Consider the following 22356-nt stretch of genomic DNA (forward strand, 5'->3'; position numbering starts at 1 on the left):
AACTGGACCAATGGAACCAGGGACTTTCCCATGATCAAGTGATATAATAAACGCAGATGAAGTGACCCCAATTCATAAAGAATAACCAACATTTAAACAGTTTAAATTTACTCTCAACCTGAATCATTGGACCAACTACTAAGATGTGTTAGTAAAAAAAGAAAGTATGCATTTAAAGTTGCACTCATTAATATTTTTCATTATTAAAGAAGTTTAACTCCTAAAGACATGAAGTGAAATTTTGCAATATATGTAGGAAATCATGACTACTCACAATGAAATGAAGACTCCAGTCATATCAGTAACTTTATAAAAGCTGTTTTATTCTACATGGAGATAGCACACGGGGGCTGCCATGTTAGAATGACATGACCTGCTGAATACTACTCGCTTAACCTCAATAACCGTCCTGTTATTTGACACTTTCACTCATTGATTTAATTAATCATCATGGCTGACCATGAATAGTGAATTCCTACAATGGCATCTGACACTGAAAACTATTGATTTTAAATGATGCTGCATCCCAGCCGCTATATATCAGTGTAAGTCCAAGAACACACATAGACAAAAGTTACTGAGTGCACGTTTAATAATACATTTCCTTGTGCACATTTATCTTCGATATGCCTGTTTAAGACTGTTTCATCTGGAAAGCATCACATTGTAATTAACATCTTAAAAAGAACAGATTAACATACATTGTAAATAACATCTTAAAGGCAGCTGCTGAATGTCCTTTTGTCATCTGAGAAGAAACGTCTTATAGATGTATTGCAGATGAGCAAACCATCTTAATAATACGTCTTCCAGATGTAAACACACACATCAAATAGTCGTCTGGGTGATGTACTCTTATAACTTGATTTCACTGCAATCTATACATTTAAATTTGTAAATTGGAAGTTTACATAATCCATCTGAGTTGGGACTACATGAACACTTTTTGTGGAGTTAATGTAGCATTGATGAAACTAGGCAGGTGATTTCCATTTTCCAGCATACTTTGCATGGGACTCGGAAGGAAGAGCAAATGTGTTTCTTTGCAAGATGTAAATAAGAGGGATACTTGTTAGTGTTTATTGTTTTGTTAAATTGAGATTAACCATTACGGCAAAGAGTGAGATTACATATTATGTTGAGATTACATATTAATTTTAAATTAAGAAAACTCATTTCAAACATGTGGAACCACTGTCTATGATGGAATCAAGTTCAGCGTGTATGCGTGCTATCAGGATTAATACTTTTTTAAACGTATTAAATAAAATAATTAAAATAAATTAAACAGTCTAGCAGATCCAGATGCTGCAAGCAAAATAGCTCGCCTAATATGTTTGGAACAGTAGTAACACTCCAGGCATATCACAAAAGATGAAATGAATATTTATTATAACTTAAGTAACAGCCAGTATGATGTTTCAGTCAAAATTTAGAGTGCTTAAGCATTGCAGATCTCTCTTCTCTTTTGGCAGTGGTATGTTTCCTGTGTTAAAAAGAAAGAGGAATGGGTTATTCCTTAATGCAGAGATTGAGACAAATATTTTTAGTAATATTTAAAATGATTCAAATTGGATAGGCCTAATGCAGATGAATCTGGTTTAAAGAACATTACATCAATAAATCAAAATTGAAGCCTAATACAATTTCAGAAAGCCTATCTTCTATCTATGATTAAATCATACAAACCTCAATAATCAATGTTGTAAGTAAAGTATTTTTAGAAGAATATCTCAGCTCTGTAGGTCCATACAATGCAAGTGAATGGTGACCAGAACTTTCAAGCTCCAAAAATCACATAAAGACCAGAAAAAGTAAACCATATGACTCCAGTGGTTTAATATATGTCTTCTGAAGCGATGCAGTCACTTTGGTGATTCAAGTTCGTTTTTCCCCATAAATCTCCACTTTCACTTTTAAAATGTGAAAGAATGTCATAGTGGAAATTTATAGTAAAAAGGGACTTAAATATTCATCTGTTTTTCACCCACACTTAACACATTGCTTCTAAAGAGATGAATTTAACCACTGGAGTCTTATGGATTACTTATATGTTGCCTTTGTGATTTTTGGAGCTTCAAAGTTCTGGTCACCATTGCCTTGGATTGTAAGGACCAACAGGGCTGAGATATTCTTCTAAAAATTGTCACTAGTGTTCTGCAGAAGAATGAAAGAATGAGAGAATTTTCTTTTTTGGGTGAACTATTCCTTTAATACAATCGCTATTTGACCCCACTATTGATTGCAAGTCATAATTAGACCACCTAGCACACCACTACAAGGCGTACTTGGGTTTATCTGAGCAGAACTATTGAATTAAGGTTAAAAATACAGCAGTGGAAAGGTTCTGTCTCACCTGTCCTCTAGAACAGAGTCCATTGGCTCTACACCATTCGTATTAATGACATGAAGTTGATCAGCAAATCTAATGGCTTTCTCCAGACAGTCCACCCCTTCTTTACAGCCAAAGTCAACAAGGGCTAATCTCTCCAATTTGTCCACTAAATCAGGCGACACTTTTGTTGGCTACAAATAATAGATACAAAAAATTTCATTGTTACTCTGTTCAGAAAATCATGAACTCTTAACGGTGCAATACAGGACAATATTTAACTAAAAACATTGTCAGGACAATAATTAATAAAGCATTAATAATAATTCCTTCAAACAGTAAATAATAATAATAAAAACAAAATGACACTGTATTATAAGCAATACATGTTGTCAAGACTATGGCGATGCTTTGTTTACTTTACTGCATCTGAACGATGTGATTCTACTGACCCCTACTGCAAGGTTCAAGAAATGCTGTACAAAATACACTAATAAATAAAGCTTAACACATGTGGTGTAAATGCTATCATGCACTACAACTGAAACTCAGACACATAGGTGACGCTAGCTGTTACACTTTTTTACCTTTTATATTCTTAGGGTATGCTATATATATATATATATATATATATATATATATATATATATATATATATATATATATATATATATATATATATTTACCTATATTTAAATAGTGAACAATTATTACATTAGAAAATATATAAAAGTTAGCATAAAAAAAATCTAAATATGGGTTTGGCCAACAGAAATTCTAAATAATAAATTGTATAACATGAAAATACACAGCACAAGCGACTGCCCCGACCTGATATATGAAAAATACCCTTTTCCTGGTAACATCTACATTCATTATATAGTTGCCTTAACATGTAGCTAGTGTTTATTGTGTTTACTTGTTTACTCAACAGCTTTTACCGGTGGAAGTTGGCTTTCACCTATGGGCTCCCATGCAGGCACCTGAGAAACCTGAAATGTAACACAACGTGCTTTGTTCATATTAAGTGCATCCACACATTACTGAGACATTTCAATCTAACATCTGTACTTATTACACTAAAACGTCTGCGAATGAATCACAATTACTTTGGGGTCCCAAGCCGGGCAACTTGATTCCCTTTTAGATGTCCAGGGGCACCAAGATGTTCTGCTGGCCGATATGTGCGCGCCTAGTACGGGCAGCTCCAGTACTGTGCGCCGAGGATGCAGAAGCCGCAGCCCCCTTGAAGATAGTGCTGAACATTTACATAACGTCCACAGCATTTTACAGTGGCCTTCTAAAACCTGTCAAATTGTTGCACGCGCGGAGTGTTATGAACACGTTATTCAAAGAAAACTATTATGAGGTCATCTTTCTTGCCAAGGGCTCTACAGACTTCTGCACGGGAGAGATAGAAAGAAAAAAAAAATACATAAATAACAAACTTAGTCGTAAGAGCCCGGATAGCTCAGTCGGTAGAGCATCAGACTTTTAATCTGAGGGTCCAGGGTTCAAGTCCCTGTTCGGGCGAATTCTTTTCCCCCATTTCTTTCTTCTCACATGCAAATTTGGCCTTTCTGGCAAACTTGGTCCACCTTGAGAAACAGGTAGGCATGGAAAATTTATTGATGTATTGACCCATGTTTTCCATGAATGTGATGTTAGGATGAATACATGCAAGCAAGCAATTTCGCAGTCAATGGTCAACAGTACAATAAATTAAATAATATCGCAAAATATTATGCAATATATTTCAACAATAATAATAATAATAACAACAGTAAAACAATTAAACAATACTGTAATATTGTTTATGGTATGGCCAAAATTCCAAAATGTACAATTATTTTTAATCATTGAAGAATCACTACAGATGCAAGAAAATGATAGTTGTTGGATAATTAAGAATTCCATTTTATTAATTTTTTTAACAAGCACATTTACCATTTAATTTAGATTTTAATGTAACACTTTTTGTAGTAATTGACAACAGTGTAGCAAGAACTTTCACATAAAAAGCAAAGACAAAATGCATACATTCAGATTGAAATAAATATGTTTAAACAACACATACAAATTATAAATTATTTTTTTCTCTTTTTAAATCAAATTTCGCTCTCATGAATAAATCAACAAGATGCATTACAGGACAATGATTATTAAGCATTGCTAATATCTGGTCACATTAATTACTTAGAATCCTTAAATTAGCATTTAATCTGAGTTTTTATAGTTTCAAATGTATCTATCTAATGCCTCTCAGAGTCCAGAATACACTTCTGTACATTGTTTATTTAATTGCCTTTACAGTTCTTGCCTACATGGTCATTTTAGTCTTACGATGCTGATTAGACATGTGAAAATGATGCTTAAGATCTGATACACATTGTGATTGCACCTCATTGTGGTGATACCTGATCAGCTACAGGTTTCAATTCTGTAGTTTTACTAGTTTGATCATATGGTCAATTTATCATTGTGAGATAAAAGCTTACTAATGCAATAAATGTGGACAGAGCTATAGAAGAGGATAGTGTGGTTGGCGGATGAAGAAACACAATATGCGTGTTATTCAACTATTCATTCTATAATGTAAAAGTAACAAGAGCACTGATGATTTTAATTTGAGTGTAAATTTCCATTCTGAAAACCATGTAACTATTGACACCATAATAATATGGTGTCAATAATAATATGACATTAATAATATAGATTCTCTCTATATAATAAATATAGATTGTATTTTTTATACAGTTCACAAACAGCAGGAATACATAAAACAGACAAGGATTTGCAGTTGTGAACACTGGCAAAATAGACAATCAACTGAGTGTTCTTATTTTCATATTTCTATAGCGGTCCCGGTCCACACGTGCACACTTAGATGTAAACATCAAATCTGAAAAATAAATCTCAATGCTGGACTTTCATCAAGGTGATTGAAAGCAAGACACAATTTTACTGAAACAGTACTAAGTCAGAAACATTACAAAGCAGATGAAAAACCCAAATACATATGAATTACTTACTGACATTTTTTGTTCTTATTCTGATACATACAGGCATTTCTTGGTATTCTCCAATTACATACTGTGAGATACAATAACCTGATCAGATTTAGTGAAACAACTCACAGTAAAGACAGACTATGAAATAAGCAGGTTATAGAAACACATGTTGAAAGGCCTGAAGACTGAAAGCACAGTGAACCCTACAGCAATAGTTGTACACAGAAAAGTCTGGATAACTAATAAGCGGCACATCAGAATACAGAATACTACTTCAGTGTACAGGTCATACGTGGCCTAAAGGTATTATGCAGCCGCAATGAAATTCTGTGTCATCAATGCTCCGTAGCAGCATCTACTTATGCATAACATTTTATGTACCATGACTTACGTACAGTAAAACCTGATAAGAGAGCCAAATGACTTTATATATAAATAACTGCACACTGATTCCAGGTAGATTAGGATGTTAGCTTTGAAAATATTATGCTACCTCCCCATATACCTTTAGCTTATTATACTTGGCCAAATGTTCCCCATTGTTTTGTAGCAAGGGTTAATGGGATATGTTGTTGAACATGAGTAACAACAGAGATGAGTGGTTTTGGAGTTACTTGTTCTCTATAAGTGTCTGCACTTTGCACACCAGGTCTCGAGCCAGAGTCATAATCTGCTTGATATTGTGATGCTCAGCCATTTCTGGAAGACAGTGAAATAATAAAGGTCATTAGGATGCATTAAATTAACATTTGTACTCTACAGTAAGTCAGTGATTCGCAACTGGTAGTTCACAGTGCTGGGTAGATTCCTTCTGAAATGTAATCTGGTTACATCAGGTAACAAAATACAACATGTTTTAGATAACACTTTTCAGGTAATCTAATCTGGTTACTTTTTGATCACTTGTTGCTAGTCTAATTATGTTGGCCTGACAACTTTTCCAACTGATCAGACTTTATGTTTTCTTATATCTGATCTTTAAAGTGGCCAAAACTCCCACTGATGTACATGGATGTATCTATCCAACCTTTTCTGTTGTATCTATCCAACCTTCAAAATATGTATTTTTTAACTTTCAGACAAGGCCTTTTTCAAGCCAGCATCATAGTTTGTCTTGACAAACTTTATTTTTCTAGTTTTTATTATAATATATATTTTCATATTTCAGGTTCAACACAAGTTATGCTCAGTCGACAGCATTTGTGGCTAATGTTGATTACCACCAAATTTAAATTCGGGGCCAATTTTTGGAGGGTTTAAAGGCAGAAATGTGAAGCTTATAATTTTATAAAAGAACTTAAATTAATGTTGGTAATTCTGTTGTTAAAACCCATGTATTATTTGAGCTGTAAAGTTGTTTAACTCATAGTTTTTATGGTTGTTTTAGGGTTTACGGCAATACATCATCATGGCAACGAAGTTGCAAAATTTTTACAAGTTTACTCGGAAAATGTTGAGTGATTTTATCACACTAAAATCATGTCAACATGCATATTGTTTACGTTTTGTGGCTATACTTTTGAAACAGTGAGTATTTTAAAGTTTATGGATGGGCCCTGTTGACTTTCATTGTACAAGCGCCTCACTGTAACCCAGATTTTTGCTTTTTTTTTTTTAAAGGAAAAGAAGGATGAGTCGAAATACATTTTTGTGGTAATCAACAGTCACAAATGCTGTTTATTTTGCTTAACTTGAATTGAACCCAGAATATTCCTTTAAGTACCAATTTATACTCCTTTCATTAAACATTAGAACAAATTATTTGTCAGTCCATGAGTCCCCCTCAATTGATTTTTGTAACCTTATTAAGTAATCTGTATTACATGTAGTATATTACTACCCAAAACGGATGTGTCGCAACCTAAAAATGGGTTGCGGGTTTGTTCTTACTTGATTATGGACAGCTGTGATTAAACCATGATAAATGTTCAAATTAAAAAGAATTAGCCATATAATTTTGCATAGTTACAATTGTAACATGATTAGCCTTTTCAACTTTTAAAAGGAAGGATAAAATCCTTCCCTATAATTTGATGTTTGAGTCAAAGGCTGTTTGTCCAATTAAACTCTACAGTATTTTTGAGCAAATTCATTTGTCACTTGGGTAGAAGCTAGCCAAATTAGGAAGATGTCAAAATGGACTGGTTGTGTGGCATGCCCTAATCCTCAAAAACCTTAAAACTATGCAATGTAAAATAAATAAAATATGTGCTGCATCCATTATGTAGACTTTCTTTGGCTTTAGTTAGCTTCACAGATGAGAAGGAAAATAATTGGCTCTCAAGTTATTGGTCTATCTTAAGGGGTGAACCTGTGTAAATAATAGATAAATAGTTACCATTGAAAAACTTGATGATATCAGTGAAGTCCATGTTGTTCTCCAGAATGATGTCTCTGTATATCTCCACCAAAGCGAGAGCAATGAAGAGCACAAAATGGCTGGAGGAGACACACTTTGCAGCCCAGATGGCTTCCCAAACAGCAAACACATCATCATACACCAACTCTGAGGATTACAGCCATAGGTATGTTAGGGAAGAGGACAATACAATAAAATGGTATGCTTTTCTTTCCTATTGTTCAATTGTATTGATAAAGAGACCCAAAGCACGATTGGAGGGAATCATGTTTCAGAATACATAATAAAATTGGCTGCTGCAGCATCTCCGTGGAAAGCAGGTGGAGCTGTCATCACTGAATTGGTTTATTTCTGAGTACTGGTAATTTGGCCTTGGGCAGAATTGCATATTCAAGTTTTTAATATTATTGGGCTTAAATTTAATTGATTCTTACTCAGACAAAACATATAGCCATTAGAGTAGATACAGCCTTGTGTTTATAGCTTAATATGCATGTAATATATTTTAAATGAATGAGTCACAATCAGCATGAGGACATTGTATTTGCTAATTAGGAGACTGGATGTTTCTTTTATAAATGTTGAGCAAAACAAAGCTTAATCATTGAGAATTAATGGAAGACATTTCTTCAGAACGGTCACATCCATAATTTCATTATTTATCAAAGACAAAAAGAATATAGTTTTGTTTTATTTGGTCTGCCCATGTTTCTGTCAGAGCAACATTACCTCTTTTAAAGTCAAGGAGAAACCAGCGATAGCAGAAGTAGAAATGAGTGTAGTCTCCATTCTGATGCATCAACTCAAACAGCTCTGCGTCTAGAATCTAGATACACACAGAGAGGAAAAGAGGGAGAGATCTGTCACACATACATCAAGAGTTTTACATTAAAAGGCATGCTATGTACTGATATTTTGTAGTAGACTTTTACCTGGATGAGAGATCTCATGTTGGCAAAGTGGGTGTCCATGGCACCCCCATGAGGAAAATTTTGATTCATCCTTTTCATTAGTTCAGAGAAACAACTGAAAGCCATGGCCTCTGAAAGATTTATGGAAAAAAGAAATGAGAAAAACGTTTCAAAAATTGCATACTGGTGCTTGTCTGGTCAGTATAAAGAAGTGGAATACATTTTAAGATAAAGAGCTATCTTACACAAACCAACTTACCATCATCTAAAATAACAAGCAAGGGAGCAAGCAAGTCACACATGCCCTGGACATATCCAATTTCGAGGTGTTGCCAGATGTAACTACAAAAAGAGACAGGGATTTATATAAGATGCCCGCAGCAGCTACATTGGCAAGTCCTGGCAAATGTGAGTTACATCCACAGACTTTCCCTTTCTCATGACTTGGGTCTGGCTTATTTAGGAGAGGATAGAATGACATGTTTTCATTTTCATGAACCATTCAAACAATACAGAACTTTAGTATGAATTAATGAATATATCTTCAAAACCAATGTAATTTACCACTACATTCTACAGTAGGAAGTACCATGAAAGCACAGTGAGGGAAGGTTTTTGTTACCTGCACATGATATTGCGAAGTTTCTCTAGGTTAGGAGGTGTGAAGTACCAAAAATTTCTGTCGCAACGCTGAACATCTTTATCTATGCGATGCAGATTTAGAGTGTACATGTCCAAAAGCTCTTGCTGCAATTACATAGGTGAACAGGTATGGACCATGAGTGTCCCGTTCAACATATTACACCATAACATTTAAATAGAAACAAAAAAGTGACTTGCTCCATCATTTTGAGACATTTTGACTAGAAACACACTTTGAGTTTTATGCAGTAAAAACAAAACGGCACTGAAATGATTATGGGTCGTTGTCGCATAACATGAAGTTTTTTTTTATCGATATCAGGATTTTAAGTTACATTTATATGGATATATAAAGGAAAGTGTATATTTCAGGTGCAGAATTATTATTCTTTTTTTTAATAACCTTTAAGCCTTCACTTGTTCATTATAAAAGGGCCTGTGGTGTGACCAATTAATTTACCAATATTCCATGTACATTAGGGCTGGGCGATATGCAAGAATATTCACAATATTTCGATATCCGATTACATCATCAACAAAGGGATTGGTGAATATTCTTGCTTTCTTGATTTTGCTTTTAAAAAAATAATAATTTATTGAAACACTAAAAACTTAAACCAGAAATATTTTTAAATTCAAAATGCACTTCAAACGAAATGAAAAAGCAATTAAAATAACAAATTGGTAAAAAAAAATCATAACCACCACTCCATTTGCCATCACTCAAGTATCCATCTACAACTGGTGGAAAATTACTAATACAAATTAAGATCTAAAAACAATTATAAATGTAATCATAATAATAATAATAATTTAAATATAAATACATTTTAGGTTCAAGGTGAGCTTGTTTAGGTTGTATAAACATGTATAGGCTATAAAGTGAACCTACAGAGGTGTGTTCACAATGCATGTTAAGTGTGAACTGCTCTGTTGAAATAAAGTGAACTAAACTTCGAGCACCTCCCGAGATGGTCTGAGGTCATTTGCAGCATTCTTATAGATGACACTATTCTTGCAAACAGTTTTCAGACACCTGAAACAGAAAAGAAAGAGCGAGAACTCTTTACATGCACGTGTTCCACGAGACACGCTCCCACTGCACTCCTCTGAACAAACAGCTAATCAGCATTGATGGATTCTTTTTTTGTGTGTTTAAAAACATGTATTGTCATATGTCAAGAGACATCTTACAGTTAGCCCGCCACAGTTACTATTAAATATACTTGCCGACTTCCCAGCTCCATGGTTTTGATATTTACCTATTTTTTTCCCGATCATCATCAGTCAATGAGTGTCGCAACCGTCATCAGGGTATTTGTCAGATGTACATTGTAAAAAGTTTTTTGCCAAATAACTTAAAATTGTGCTCCATAAGGTAACAAGTAAATTAACTTGTTTTATTTAAAAAACATTTTTTACTAAATCTACCTAATTACTTCAGGTTACACAATCAAAAGTCCTTTTTTTAGGTTTACATTAAGAAGAATTAGATCCTTAAAGGAATAGTACACCCAGAAATGCTAATTCATAATTTACTAACGCTTATGTGTCTCAAACTCTCACTGTACGCATGTTGTGCACATGCATTATTGGCGAGGAAGTACAATCGAGCTTTGCTCATGATTGTAGCTAGAAGATTTATTAAGAGTTGCATTTCTCATCCAAAACTGATCAAATCACTTCAGAAGACATAGATTAAACCATTCGGGTCGTATGGATTACATTTATGCTGCCTTTATGTCCTTTTTGAAGTTTGAAAGATTTAGACCCACTTGCCTTACATTTTATGAAGAAAAACACCTTGTAATGTACATCCTTCAAAAAATCTTTGTTTGTGTTCCTCAGAAGAAAGAAAGTCAAGTTCAAACAAGTTTGAGACTCAAAATTATGGAGCAAATAATATACTGAATAATATACTGAATATTAATATAACAATATCAGTAACATGTGCTTCATCAGCTTACAGAATAAGTGGTCCCAATTGATGAAGCTGGAGAGGTAGCTTCATTCTTCTCTCTGTTCACAGCCAGGGAATCAAACTGTGGGCAGAGACTCTCCATCTCTGGCATTTCAGACATGACCGAGTCAGTTCCTTTAGGGCTGGGCTTACATTGAGCTTCGTCCAGTCTGAGCTCCAGTGCAGGCACAGTAGCCTGCTCACTGATCATGCTCTTAGATGGAGTCTTCCTGTCCCAGGCCATTGAAACCTTGGCTGTAGGAATCTCCTCCATTTCAATGGCAGATGGAGACTCATCTGACTCGGTTCCAGCTCGTGCCTCACTCATCTCTCTTGTGCTGAATGCTTCATGCACCAGTGGGACCACCATCTCCTCAACCACAGGGGCAGTTCTCTGCATTTCCTTCTGTCTGGCCCTCTTTTTAACAACCTTCTCTTCTGTTTGCTCTGCAGCCAAGATTTTTGGACTTTCTGATACTTCTTTCCTCTTTCCTGTTGTTCCTGCCGATTTCAGTGTCTCATCCTTCAATCTCTCTGATGCCTCCTTGGTGCCCATAGTCTTTTCCTCTTTCTCATCACCTTGTTTTAATGCGCAATCTATTTTTGTTTCAGTAACATTGGCTATGTCATCAAACCATGTCTCTGAGTCCTTATCTTTGCTTGTTTCTTTGGTTTTCATTACAACACCCAGACTGATTTTCTCTATCTCATGTTCCTTTGAAACTGACACCAGTATTTCAGTTTCAACCTTCTCCTCAAGTGCATTTGGTTCAGTTTGTTGTGAATTTTCAGATGTCAAAGTTCTCTCTTGAAATTCACCCACTTTTATTTTGGCCATGCCACTGTGAGCTGTTTTCAACTCCTCTGTCTGAACTTCTGCTCTTTTAAAGGTATTCTGTGTGGCATTGTTCCTTTCCTCTGATATATCAGCTGTGCTTGTCACCACTGCATAGAAATGAGACCCTTATTTAAGCTCATTTTTATAATTATCTTTTAAAAATGTAAAGAAAATTAGTGCCCAACTAAAGGCCTATGCAGATCAGGTACACAAAATCTGTGCTGAATGCAATTTGCATGGCACAATTCTTTTATTGCAGGTGACTGAGGGGCGAATTCCCAAAAATGTGAGGCACTTTGCTCATTTGAATTGGTATTTCAATGCAAAAACCTTTACATTGTGCTATTAACGACAGTTGAATATCTAGCACACTGCAGTGGTCTGCTGCATCCTCCACTTTATAGCACTCAGCGAACAAGGTAGAGCAAGAGAGCAAATTGGGTTCAGCAGCGATTTTGTGGCCACATTTGTGCCGTTTCTTGATCTGCCATTCATTCTTAGTGAATTACCCCTGAATGCTTTATAGTGGAGAATGCCTGGACTCTGAACCATCACTCCACTACTGTGATCCAGACACCTGAATCATCTTTTTAACATGCCAAAAGTGTGCTGGACTACACATTGCATAGGGATATCTGCCAAATTATAACACTTCTCCATCATTTGATAATTATTTGATTAATTATTACTGCCATGATAGTTAGAAAATTACATTTACTGCCTGATTTCCTTGGGCAAATAGTTTTGTGAATTAAGCACAATGTACAGTACAATGAGCCTAATTTACAAAGAAAGGAGCATGTTTGCGTGGGAAGGAATGATAATGACTTTATTTAAATACTCATGACACAGCCCTTTTTTAGCTCTTATTACGCCTGCTTAAACTAGATTGTGATTGATTATTAAGATAGATACAGGCTTTTGTGCTGAAATACCACACTTGCAAAGGGCACAACTTTTTAGTGAATTCACTCTCTCAAAGTTTAATTTGATGCATACGCAATGGTACACGGGTACAAAGGTTGTGAAATGTTTTGTCTATCATGAGTTTGCATGTATATATATTAGAAAATTATAAAAAAAATTATATGATGAATAAGAGTTTAGATTAGAAGAAAAGAATATGCCTTAAAATAATGTACAGTGTTAATCTTAATCTCCAGTGTAGCAGCAGTATGCATATAATAGCGCAAGTTAGTATGCATATAAAACAGAAAGTGATACTGTATGTAATTGACCAAAGGCACATTGAATGTGCCAGAATTACTGCGTAAAATCAGCATTTTCACACCCTTTTTCTCCATTGGTTTGTTCTTACCTTTCTCAGATATTTTTCCTTCCTCTCCAACTGAAGTGTCTCTATTTGATTTATATGTATGAGTGGGTTTGGTTGGGCTCTGCGCTGTAGAGGGCTGCTGTGGTTGGGCTTTGAGGGTTGGCTCATGTATCCCACTATCCTCTGTGCTTAAGGAGTCTGACTGACCAGACGTAACTGAGAAGTTTCTGGAAGAAGGATGACCAGAATCTGGAGAACTGATGCCATTCTGCAGTGCTCCATTTGCGATTTTGGGAACCTGTTTAATATCGTCACACTTGGGCTCTGTTTCGATTTGGTCGACCTCTTCAACTGACCCAAAAACCTGAAAGAACAAGCCAAAGGGAAGCAGACTACTCCAGGGGAAGGGGTTTTGGGAAGTGACGAACTACCAGGAAAGAGTGTGAGGGTACGGACTATTAGTCAAGAGGCGGCACTATTTGTATCATATGTAATTTTACAATATTTGGAGGAAAACAAATAAATATATATATTTATTTGTTCACTGCCACAAAATTTGTCTGTGGTTTACCTGAGTGCTGCTACTGGAGTCACTCAGCAACCTGGAGTCTCTTTGTCTCCCTGAACTACAGCTCTGTGAGGACTGAAAGAAAAACACAACACACCTTTTGTTGTTAGTTCACCCAAAAATGAATATTCGGTAGTCATTTACTCACCCTCGAAAGAAGATGTTAGGCTGACTGACAGTCTCCATTACCATTTACTTTCTTTGGATAAAAGATGTAATGAAAGTGAATGGTGACTAAAGCTAACATTATGCCTAGCATCTCCTTTTGTGTTCCATGGAAAAAAGAAACTCCAGATTTGGAACAACGTGATATGGTGAGTAAATAATGAAATCATTTTCCTTTTTAGATGAACAATTCATTTAGTATTACATCAATTCAACAACAAAACTTGGGTCTGGTTACTTTCATGACATACTAGCTCTTTCAATGCCTGCCTAGCATAAAGCGTCCCTGGTTCTGGACTCACCTCATTACTAATGGTGGAGTCCCGGTGTATTATTCTCTGCATGGTGCTGTCCATACTAGCCCCAGATGAACACTTGGCTAAAGCCACAGCATGCTGTTCTTTCTCTCTCTGCCTGACAATGGCCTCACACCCCAGCCATTCGCTCATGGTCTGCTCATAGCACGCTCGCATCTGCTCATCCACCTGTAAAGTTCAGAGTTTCAGGGAAGCAAATACATAAAGATTAGGTTATTTTAAAATGAAAGCTATTCCATAATGGAAGAACAGCTTTGCATCACAAACCATCTGAAATCCAATTACCCTTGAATAATTGATTTGGAAGTTGTCACACATACTGTAAGACAAACCAACTGATTAGATGTTGTGTTTTCTATATTCCTTTGAGCCTTGTCAATCATTGAAAACCTAACAGAACAAATATCAAAATGAGGACTAACCTCTTTTCTCTCTGCCTCAGACATCTCAAATTGGTAATGGCCCAGTAGAAACGGCCAGACCTCCTTGCGCAATGAAGGCTCAACGCCACCAAAATAAACAAGCCGCAGCAACTCCTTCTCCTTATAGGTCTGCAAGAATCACAGTAGCTACACATTGACCTTAAAACCAACTACATTACATGTAAATTACACAAAGGTGCAAAAAAGTTGTTTTTGTGAATATGGTATCTTAAGGTATTAGCAGTCATTATCTACATTTTCAGTCATTTCACTACATTCATCAGCAAAACAAACCAAATAGTTGTATACAGACTATTTTGATTTGCCCGTGTGGATGTGTCAGTACATGCAAAAAGGCTTTACATGGCAAATAATAATTTTCTTACAGATATTTGATCTAGTCTTCAAGTAAAATATCTGAACGTCCTTATAACAAGATACATTTACTTGAGAAGCAAAATTACACAAGATATGAAATTGTATACAAATTTAGTGAGGCGTATGCTTAAAACTATTTTTCAATAGGGTACAACAAATAAACTTGCTTATTTCTTTTTTCTTTGCAGTGTAGAGCACACTGAAAGATTTTACAGACCCATTTAGTCAAATCAAGTGTTTTTGTATTGATTTTACATAGATTTTCACCCTTTAGAATGCTCTGTAAAATATGTTTCACATCAAGACATCACTCTGGGACTGAAGCTCTGAGCATTATAGTCATCCAAACATATTGTTTATGTAATGAGATTGAGAGAACTGTAATTAGGGAAAAATGTATATGAATGAGTGTCTGGCAGAGACACTTATTTAAATGTGGCTGTGCTGGGAGTCATGGCTGAGAACAAACTTGTGTGTGTGTGTGTGTGTGTGTGTGTGCTTACACTACAATCTTGAAGGAACTTGTGCCACACTTCTGCGGTGAGACCTCTGTAGGCATCACTGGGCACATCTGGTACCACAATAGTGTGATTGACAAGGCCAGACAGGTGAGTGCGTACCGTAGACAAGTGACGGCAATATGCCAGCCCTAAGAAAGCAATAGATGTGAGTGTGTTTGTTAGAGTAAGAGACACATTTGACTACATAAAGGTCACTATTTTATTGAAAAAGATTGTGCTGAAATTCTGATAATATTTTATGTATAAAAGTGTAAATACATACATCCATAGAAAGCCCGGGAGATGATCTGGTTCTTCATATTGTCACATAACAACTTCAGAGGGGCCCTGCAGATAATATAATATTTTATCCTTCAATATACTGTAAAATATGAAAGAATCTAGTAAAATTGTCTAGTAAAAATATTTGTAGTTTTTATTTAAATTCCATTGAACTCTGCAGTCGGTAACACTTTAGAATAAGGTTCACATTATTGTAAAGTGTTACCGGACAATCCACAAATAGTTTTTCTCTTGCCCAATAACTTTAATAACTACACCTGTAATAGCTACTTTATTGGTTGGGCAAGGTTATATTTTGTCAATGATTATACCTCTCATGGTTGCAGCCATTGGGTGGTCCTCCATCAGAGAAACTACTTTGTGAGCAGGAAGAGCAAGACGATTTCTTTGGTGTTGGGTGCCACATGTTTGCTCCCTGATCTATCAATTCTGGTGCCACTACAACACAAACATACAGAGAGAACATCATTATGCACTGAACATTCTGCTACAAGAGCAGCATATGTTACCACAAGCATGACAAAATACCCCATGATTAGACCCAACCTATAAAGATATATTTAATAATGATTGCATTTATACTCTAATTTAAATGTATCAGATTCTAGATCAGATTAAATAGCCACTATTACAGTTGTGAACAGCTGATCACCATATAGTAAACATACATTTCAAGGTCATAGGCTTCCTGATGACACTTAACCATTAGCCCACAATTAACCCAGGATCACTTAATTTCACTGGAGGATGAATCGTGAACAAAGCAGCAAACCTCACTAAGCAAGCATAAACCAGCATGAGGATGGCATGACAGACAGATATTTGACCACATGAATGAGAGGTGACAAGGAAAATTACAGCTGGGCTGTGTGGAGGATGGTGAATCTCCCGGGCAGCTGCAGTAGCGCTTTGGCATCACCAGGGTCTGGCATTTAGGAGGCCGCAGCCCCATCAATTTCAGAGAAAGTGAGCGTGCTAGGAGGGCAGTACCCAGGGTAAGGTGGGAGGAGTGGGAGACAGTCAATGTAACAAATAAGTCAGAATAGCAGGTAAAACCAAATCTGGACAACAATGGGTTGTTTTTGCTGGTACATATAAATTAATGTATAAAAATGATGGACACTTTTAAAAGTTCTCAATAATAATCATATTATGATGGGGAAACCATTTATTGGCTCAAGAGCCTGCCTGGTACTATGATTCAGTGTCTTACCAAATTCGGATTGGCTGTTTGGGAAAACAATGCGGAAGACATAATCTGTTGCCTCTTCCTCTTCTTTGTCAGACACAGATTCGGAGGATCCTTGTGTACTTCTCTTCTTCAGTTTAGGAAATACTTTACCCTGGAGAAAGACAAGCAGAACATTAGACCAGGGATGTGTCGCCCAAATTACACTATTAAATATTTAAATATAATTGTTAATATAACAACTTTTTTTGTTCCAGTTCGCCATCTTTCATCTCAGTTGTGCATCACAGACAGTTATTCAATTATTCGCTTTGGCACCATCCTTAGGTGTAAGCACTTTATTTTATGCTTTCTCTGATTCCATTGTTTACCACCCTTTCATTCAACACTGTACGTCCATTCAAATTTAATCACGCTCACTACTACAAATGGCCAAGTTAAGCATGCTTACTAAAATGAGTAAACCAATCAGAAGCATCTTCCTTCAATCACGCTGTCTGATAGGCTAGATTTTAGTTCCCTTGTGACTCAGTACACTTGACATTGCGTTTATTAATGCATATGGAGAGTGCCTTCTTACATGACCTAGTTGAAACCTCTCTACAATAACGGCAATATTCTAATATTGGCTATGGTGTTTGAGCCCCACCTGTTTTGGTGCAAAACTGTCTGCTATAAAAACAGTTGCACAAACACCATTTCCTCAGGATTACTTTCTTCAATACAGCGATCATCTCTTGTCTAGAAGCCCTCTACCTTCGCCGTCAATATACATGAGTCAGAGGGAGTAATCTTCACGGGTGCAGTGCTCTGGCGAACATCACACCACCTCGCCGATTGATGCTTCACTGGTGAACGGGCCTCAGCATCCTGATTCCCCACAGCGCTTCGGCAGGGTTTGTGTATCCTTACAAAGCAATTGTATATTGTGTATTGTACATTGTGTGATATAAATATATGTTAATTTATATATCTAAAAGAGGCACTTACGTGTTCGTGTCTTTTTAAAGATGTCGTTCCGAAAGTGTTCCTTGTGTGAGAGGCACATTCCGTCGTGAGATCAGCATGGGATCTGCGTTTACTGTCTGGGCTGCACCCACGCAGAGACAGTTCTCATAGAGACAGATTATCCTCACTGTAAGGGCATGAATCTCAAGAGGCTTCGCTCGTGAATCACCCTCGTTCTGAGGGACTATTCAGCCTTGCACCCTCCCTCCCACCTCTTCTTTGATACACGAGGATTCAAATGAGGAGGCACGGCGGGGCCAGGTATTTCAGAATGGGTGCAAAAAAACGATCAAACTTGGTTATACGATCCTGTTTGCGTGCCGGCCACCCCGCTTCAACGGCGTTCTGTCTTCCATGGATTCACCCGAAGACGCGTCATTACTACGAGCTGAAACACACAATCTCATCATGAAAATGCAATAGGGATTGTACCAAATTGTCTAGCACAAAAAGTGTTTTACAGCCATTATTTTCTTGTTCCAAAGAAAGACGGTGGACTTTGGCTGATCCTGGATCTGCAACATTTAAATCACGTACTCACAAAGCACCCATTCAAAATGATTACTCAGAAATGGATCTTATCGCATGTATTCCCACACGATTGGTTTGCATCGATAGATCTGAAGGATACATACTTTCATATCCATAATGTACGACATCACAGGATGTTTTTGAGATTGTGTATCAATTCAAAGTACTGCCCTTCGGACTGTCTCTAGCTCCTCGCACATTCACAAAGTGCATCGATGCGGTTCTCACCCCTTTGAAACTGAGCAGCGTGCGCATCTTGAACTACCTCAATGATTGGCTGTTCCTGGCGGAATCAGAGGCTCTGTTATGCCAGCTGAGAGACTTACTGCTTCAGCATCTAAACAGCTTGGGCCTCAATATGAACTGGGTGAAGAACATGCTCTCCCCCAGCCAAAAAAATAAATAAATCTTTTTGGGTGTCTGTCTTGACTCCACGAGTGGGCGCATGCACCCAACGACGCATCACTATATCCCACAGCTGTATAGCTGCTTTAGCACCATGGACAACTCCTGCGTTTTACCAGCGTGGTGTCACGCTGGGGCAAGTTGTCAAGCGGCGCCTAGAGCTATCGGCTGTATTTCTAGCCTTAAAGGCTTTTCAGTCAGAAATAGCAATATATCAACAGCCAAGAATTCAGGAGACTTCATCCTTACTGTATTAAGGATTTGGAAAATATTCTGTAAAAATCGATCAGTGAGAATTCCCACTGTCCCCTCTGGTACTCGAAGTCCCAAGCCCCACTGGGAGCAGGCGCAATGGCACACAAATGGCCAGCGAAATGCAAATATGGCATTCCGGCATCCCCAGCCTCAGATGTGGAACCTGGGACCTAAATTTAGTCCTAAAAGCTATCGCAGGGCCCACCTTCGAACCTTTGGACTTGATTTGCACATGCTCTCCATTAACCTGTTGATACTCACCCCCTTTTTGAGCACAAGCCATGAAAATGACATACCTGAACTTAAATGGTTGTATTTACTGGACCCTTTGGAGTATGGACACAGTTGTAGTATCTTTTGAAAGAAGACACTTTGGGCTTTATTTCAAAACTTTCAGAAATAATATATGTTGTTATTTTTAAAGTTAGAGAAGCTGAAGTTTATAGTAATGGAAATATTTTGTGCTGAACATGTTTTTATAATCTAAAAAATCAATAATAAAAGTGCCAAAACAACCCAGTTATACAATGTTCTCAAAGCCACAAGTCTAAAGAAGCTACATACCGAGGTTATATACGCAACGAGACGTTTTTTGTCAACACTTTCAAGTTCACGTAACTAATTAATTATTAAGCACTAAAATGGATATCTGCAGTGTAACCATCAAAGACCTATGTAGATTTGGCAAAGTTAATTTCAATAAAAAATCAAGAAAGAGAGGCTATCGAAACTTCAAAAACCAGGCAACTTTTACAACAAAGTGATGAGATGTTCATTTTCATGGAGAGATGGAATTTGTGTTCAAATTAAGGTAAGTTCATGTATTTTTTAAAAATCTGTGTTATTGATACTAGGTCATAGATACTAGGTCATTGTTTCTGGCTAGTCTGAGGCTATGAAGTGTTGATCTGGCAATTATGTCCTTCTTGTGTTATGTCTGTTTTATAGTTCTAACATTAGGGCGCAGTGATTTAAAAAAAAAAAATGTTTCTATTAAGGAATGTAGACTGCCGTGTTTATGTTACATTTGCCAGGTTAGGATTGTTGTCTAAAGTGGCCAGATTAGTTAATTGCTGCTGTCCATTCCAGTGGTTTGGAACAGTGGAAAGAGTAAAGTGTGAGGCCTATGATGTTGAAACTAGTAACTGGCATTCTTTCTTTTTCTTTTATCTGTCAAAACAAGCTTTTCTGGCACTATGGTTCATTGTATGATTTAATGGACATAAACATATAATATATGACAATCTTTAATTTGTGTGATATGAGCAATATTACTGTCCTGAATTTAAAACAATTTGGTCATGAAGTTCACAACTGTGACATAATTGTTTCCATTGACTCTAAGGCAACAATTTATGTCTATAACATTTACGTGACAATACGCTCACCCGTATAGCATGCTTTGAGCACAACATTTAATAATTTGTATAAAAAATCTTTGATGCGTGCCCAGTCTAAAAGCCCATGGCATGTGCCTGATAAGATCGTAATACCATGACTGCGCTAATGAGTCTACTGCAGCAGTCTACAGCATAATTAGGTGCTATTAATTGCCAATTATTTACTTTGCTCAGAATTTTTCTAGTAACACAAAACTAATTGAAAGATTGACCAATCATGAAATACAAATTACAGGGCAGTGAGAGATTGTAATTGAACTAAATTATATGGCAAGAATTTCCACAACATCTTATATGAAGTTTAATTGGATGAGCAAATTAAAAAAACAGGAACATCAAAGTAATCAAGTTAATCAAAATAATCGATCAACTAATTGTAGTAAATCAAAGTAATTGGATTCAATGAACTGTTTTCTTTGTTTTAGAGACATATCAGGCAAAGTTGTCTTAGTACGAAATAGCAAAATACTCAATGTTCTGTGTGTAATAACATAGAGCTCCAAAAAAAAAAAATTATATATAATATACTATATAATACTATATAATAAAATGTTCAATAACTTCCAGATCAGATCTTCTTATTATAAGTGAATATTGGATCTAGTATATTAGAATAATATTCCAGGATTGAAACATTTGTGGCATAATGTTGATTACCAAAAAATTTTATTTAGACTCGTCCCTCCTTTTTCTTTAAACAAAGCAAAACTCAAAGTTAAATTGAGGCACTTACAATGGACGTGAATGGGGCCAGTGTTTGGAGGCTTTTTGTTCTCTCTCATTTACTAATCCAATTTTCTTCACTTTAGCAAATTTCTTGTTTGTCTTTCTGTATGTATATACGCAATAAAATAAAAGAGGCAGAAATGTGAAGCTAATAAAAATTTAAAAAAAGCACTTCTTTAAAAACTTGTGTATTTTTTGAGCTGTAAAGTTGTTTAAATCTCTGTTTTTATGGTCGTTTTAGGGTTTACAGTGTTTTGTTGTCAAGGCAAGTTGTAAAATTTGATATGACTTCACAGAGCATAGCTTAGTAAGCCATTTTAACACACTAAAATCATGTTAACATACATAATGTTTACATATTGTGACTACTTTGGAAACAGTGAGTATTTAACATTTTGGTCCAATTGAATTCCATTGTAATCATCTTTCAGTAACCCAGATTTTGCTTAATGAAAAGGAGCTACAATCAACATTGTGCCACAAATGCTGTCGACTTATATTGAAGCCGGAATATTCCTTTAAGTGTTGTACTGTTCAATACCTTTCCTCTCTGTGACCAAAGAGGTGGGTCTAACTGGCCGTGAGGCAGCAGACCGTTTTCCAAACAGGAGAGAAACTGAAGGAGGTGACCACCACGAGGGAAACGAAGTGGTGGCCTTTGGATCCCATCCTGACTAACCAGAATCACTGTTCCACCACAGTCCACTTCAGAGGAAAACATACACAGTGGAATTATTTGATATTACGATATACATCTTCATTGAAAATAAAGGTCACTTTCTATTTTTCCTAGTAGGGTAAATACTTAATGTTTTGTACATAGTGAACTCTGCTTTTTATTCTGAACCAATCAAAAGCTT

At 36.3% G+C, this 22356-nt stretch overlaps 2 protein-coding genes and 1 non-coding gene across 4 annotated transcripts in view; 1 reads left to right on the plus strand and 2 right to left on the minus strand.

The window, feature by feature from the left end:
- Window positions 1–383: 383 nt before the first annotated feature.
- LOC127632133 (glutamyl-tRNA(Gln) amidotransferase subunit C, mitochondrial-like) lies at window positions 384–3736 on the minus strand. The gene is made up of 4 exons (XM_052110658.1): window positions 3442–3736; window positions 3274–3324; window positions 2357–2526; window positions 384–1486 (listed from the first exon to the last, which is right to left on the minus strand). The coding sequence occupies exons 1-4, from the start codon at window positions 3616–3618 to the stop codon at window positions 1426–1428; spliced, it is 459 nt and encodes a 152-aa protein (XP_051966618.1). The 5' UTR covers window positions 3619–3736; the 3' UTR covers window positions 384–1425.
- A 56-nt stretch (window positions 3737–3792) lies between these two features.
- trnak-uuu (transfer RNA lysine (anticodon UUU)) lies at window positions 3793–3865 on the plus strand. Its single transcript has one exon. It is a non-coding gene; the product is annotated as a tRNA-Lys (tRNA).
- Window positions 3866–4309: 444 nt separating this feature from the next.
- LOC127633557 (small G protein signaling modulator 1-like) overlaps window positions 4310–22356 on the minus strand; it is a 65235-nt gene continuing 47188 nt past the window's right edge. Inside the window, exons 11-26 of one of the 2 annotated variants that reach the window (XM_052112751.1) lie at window positions 22038–22201; window positions 17196–17325; window positions 16294–16420; window positions 15963–16027; window positions 15683–15828; window positions 14802–14930; window positions 14365–14547; window positions 13901–13972; window positions 13372–13693; window positions 11223–12160; window positions 9236–9360; window positions 8873–8955; window positions 8635–8744; window positions 8432–8528; window positions 7682–7849; window positions 4310–6042 (exon numbers count right to left, since the gene is read on the minus strand). In XM_052112751.1, coding sequence (XP_051968711.1) covers window positions 5954–6042; window positions 7682–7849; window positions 8432–8528; window positions 8635–8744; window positions 8873–8955; window positions 9236–9360; window positions 11223–12160; window positions 13372–13693; window positions 13901–13972; window positions 14365–14547; window positions 14802–14930; window positions 15683–15828; window positions 15963–16027; window positions 16294–16420; window positions 17196–17325; window positions 22038–22201 — 2948 coding nt within the window. In that variant the 3' untranslated portion in view covers window positions 4310–5953. Of the gene's footprint in view, window positions 6043–7681; window positions 7850–8431; window positions 8529–8634; window positions 8745–8872; window positions 8956–9235; window positions 9361–11222; window positions 12161–13371; window positions 13757–13900; window positions 13973–14364; window positions 14548–14801; window positions 14931–15682; window positions 15829–15962; window positions 16028–16293; window positions 16421–17195; window positions 17326–22037; window positions 22202–22356 lie in introns of both variants that reach the window. The other variant, XM_052112743.1, reaches the window with a different exon arrangement.

This window comes from Xyrauchen texanus, chromosome 3 (assembly GCF_025860055.1).
Source record: "Xyrauchen texanus isolate HMW12.3.18 chromosome 3, RBS_HiC_50CHRs, whole genome shotgun sequence".
In the NCBI taxonomy this organism is placed as follows: domain Eukaryota; kingdom Metazoa; phylum Chordata; class Actinopteri; order Cypriniformes; family Catostomidae; genus Xyrauchen; species Xyrauchen texanus.

Coding starts and splice junctions, on each gene's coding strand:
- LOC127632133 (XM_052110658.1), bottom strand. CDS start 3,618: ATGCTGTGGACGTTATGTAAATGTTCAGCACTATCTTCAAGGGGGCTG. Junction 2,527..3,273: donor GTGAAAGCCAACTTCCACCG/GTAAAAGCTGTT, acceptor TATTATTTGTAG/CCAACAAAAGTGTCGCCTGA. Junction 1,487..2,356: donor GACTCTGTTCTAGAGGACAG/GTGAGACAGAAC, acceptor TTTTTAACACAG/GAAACATACCACTGCCAAAA.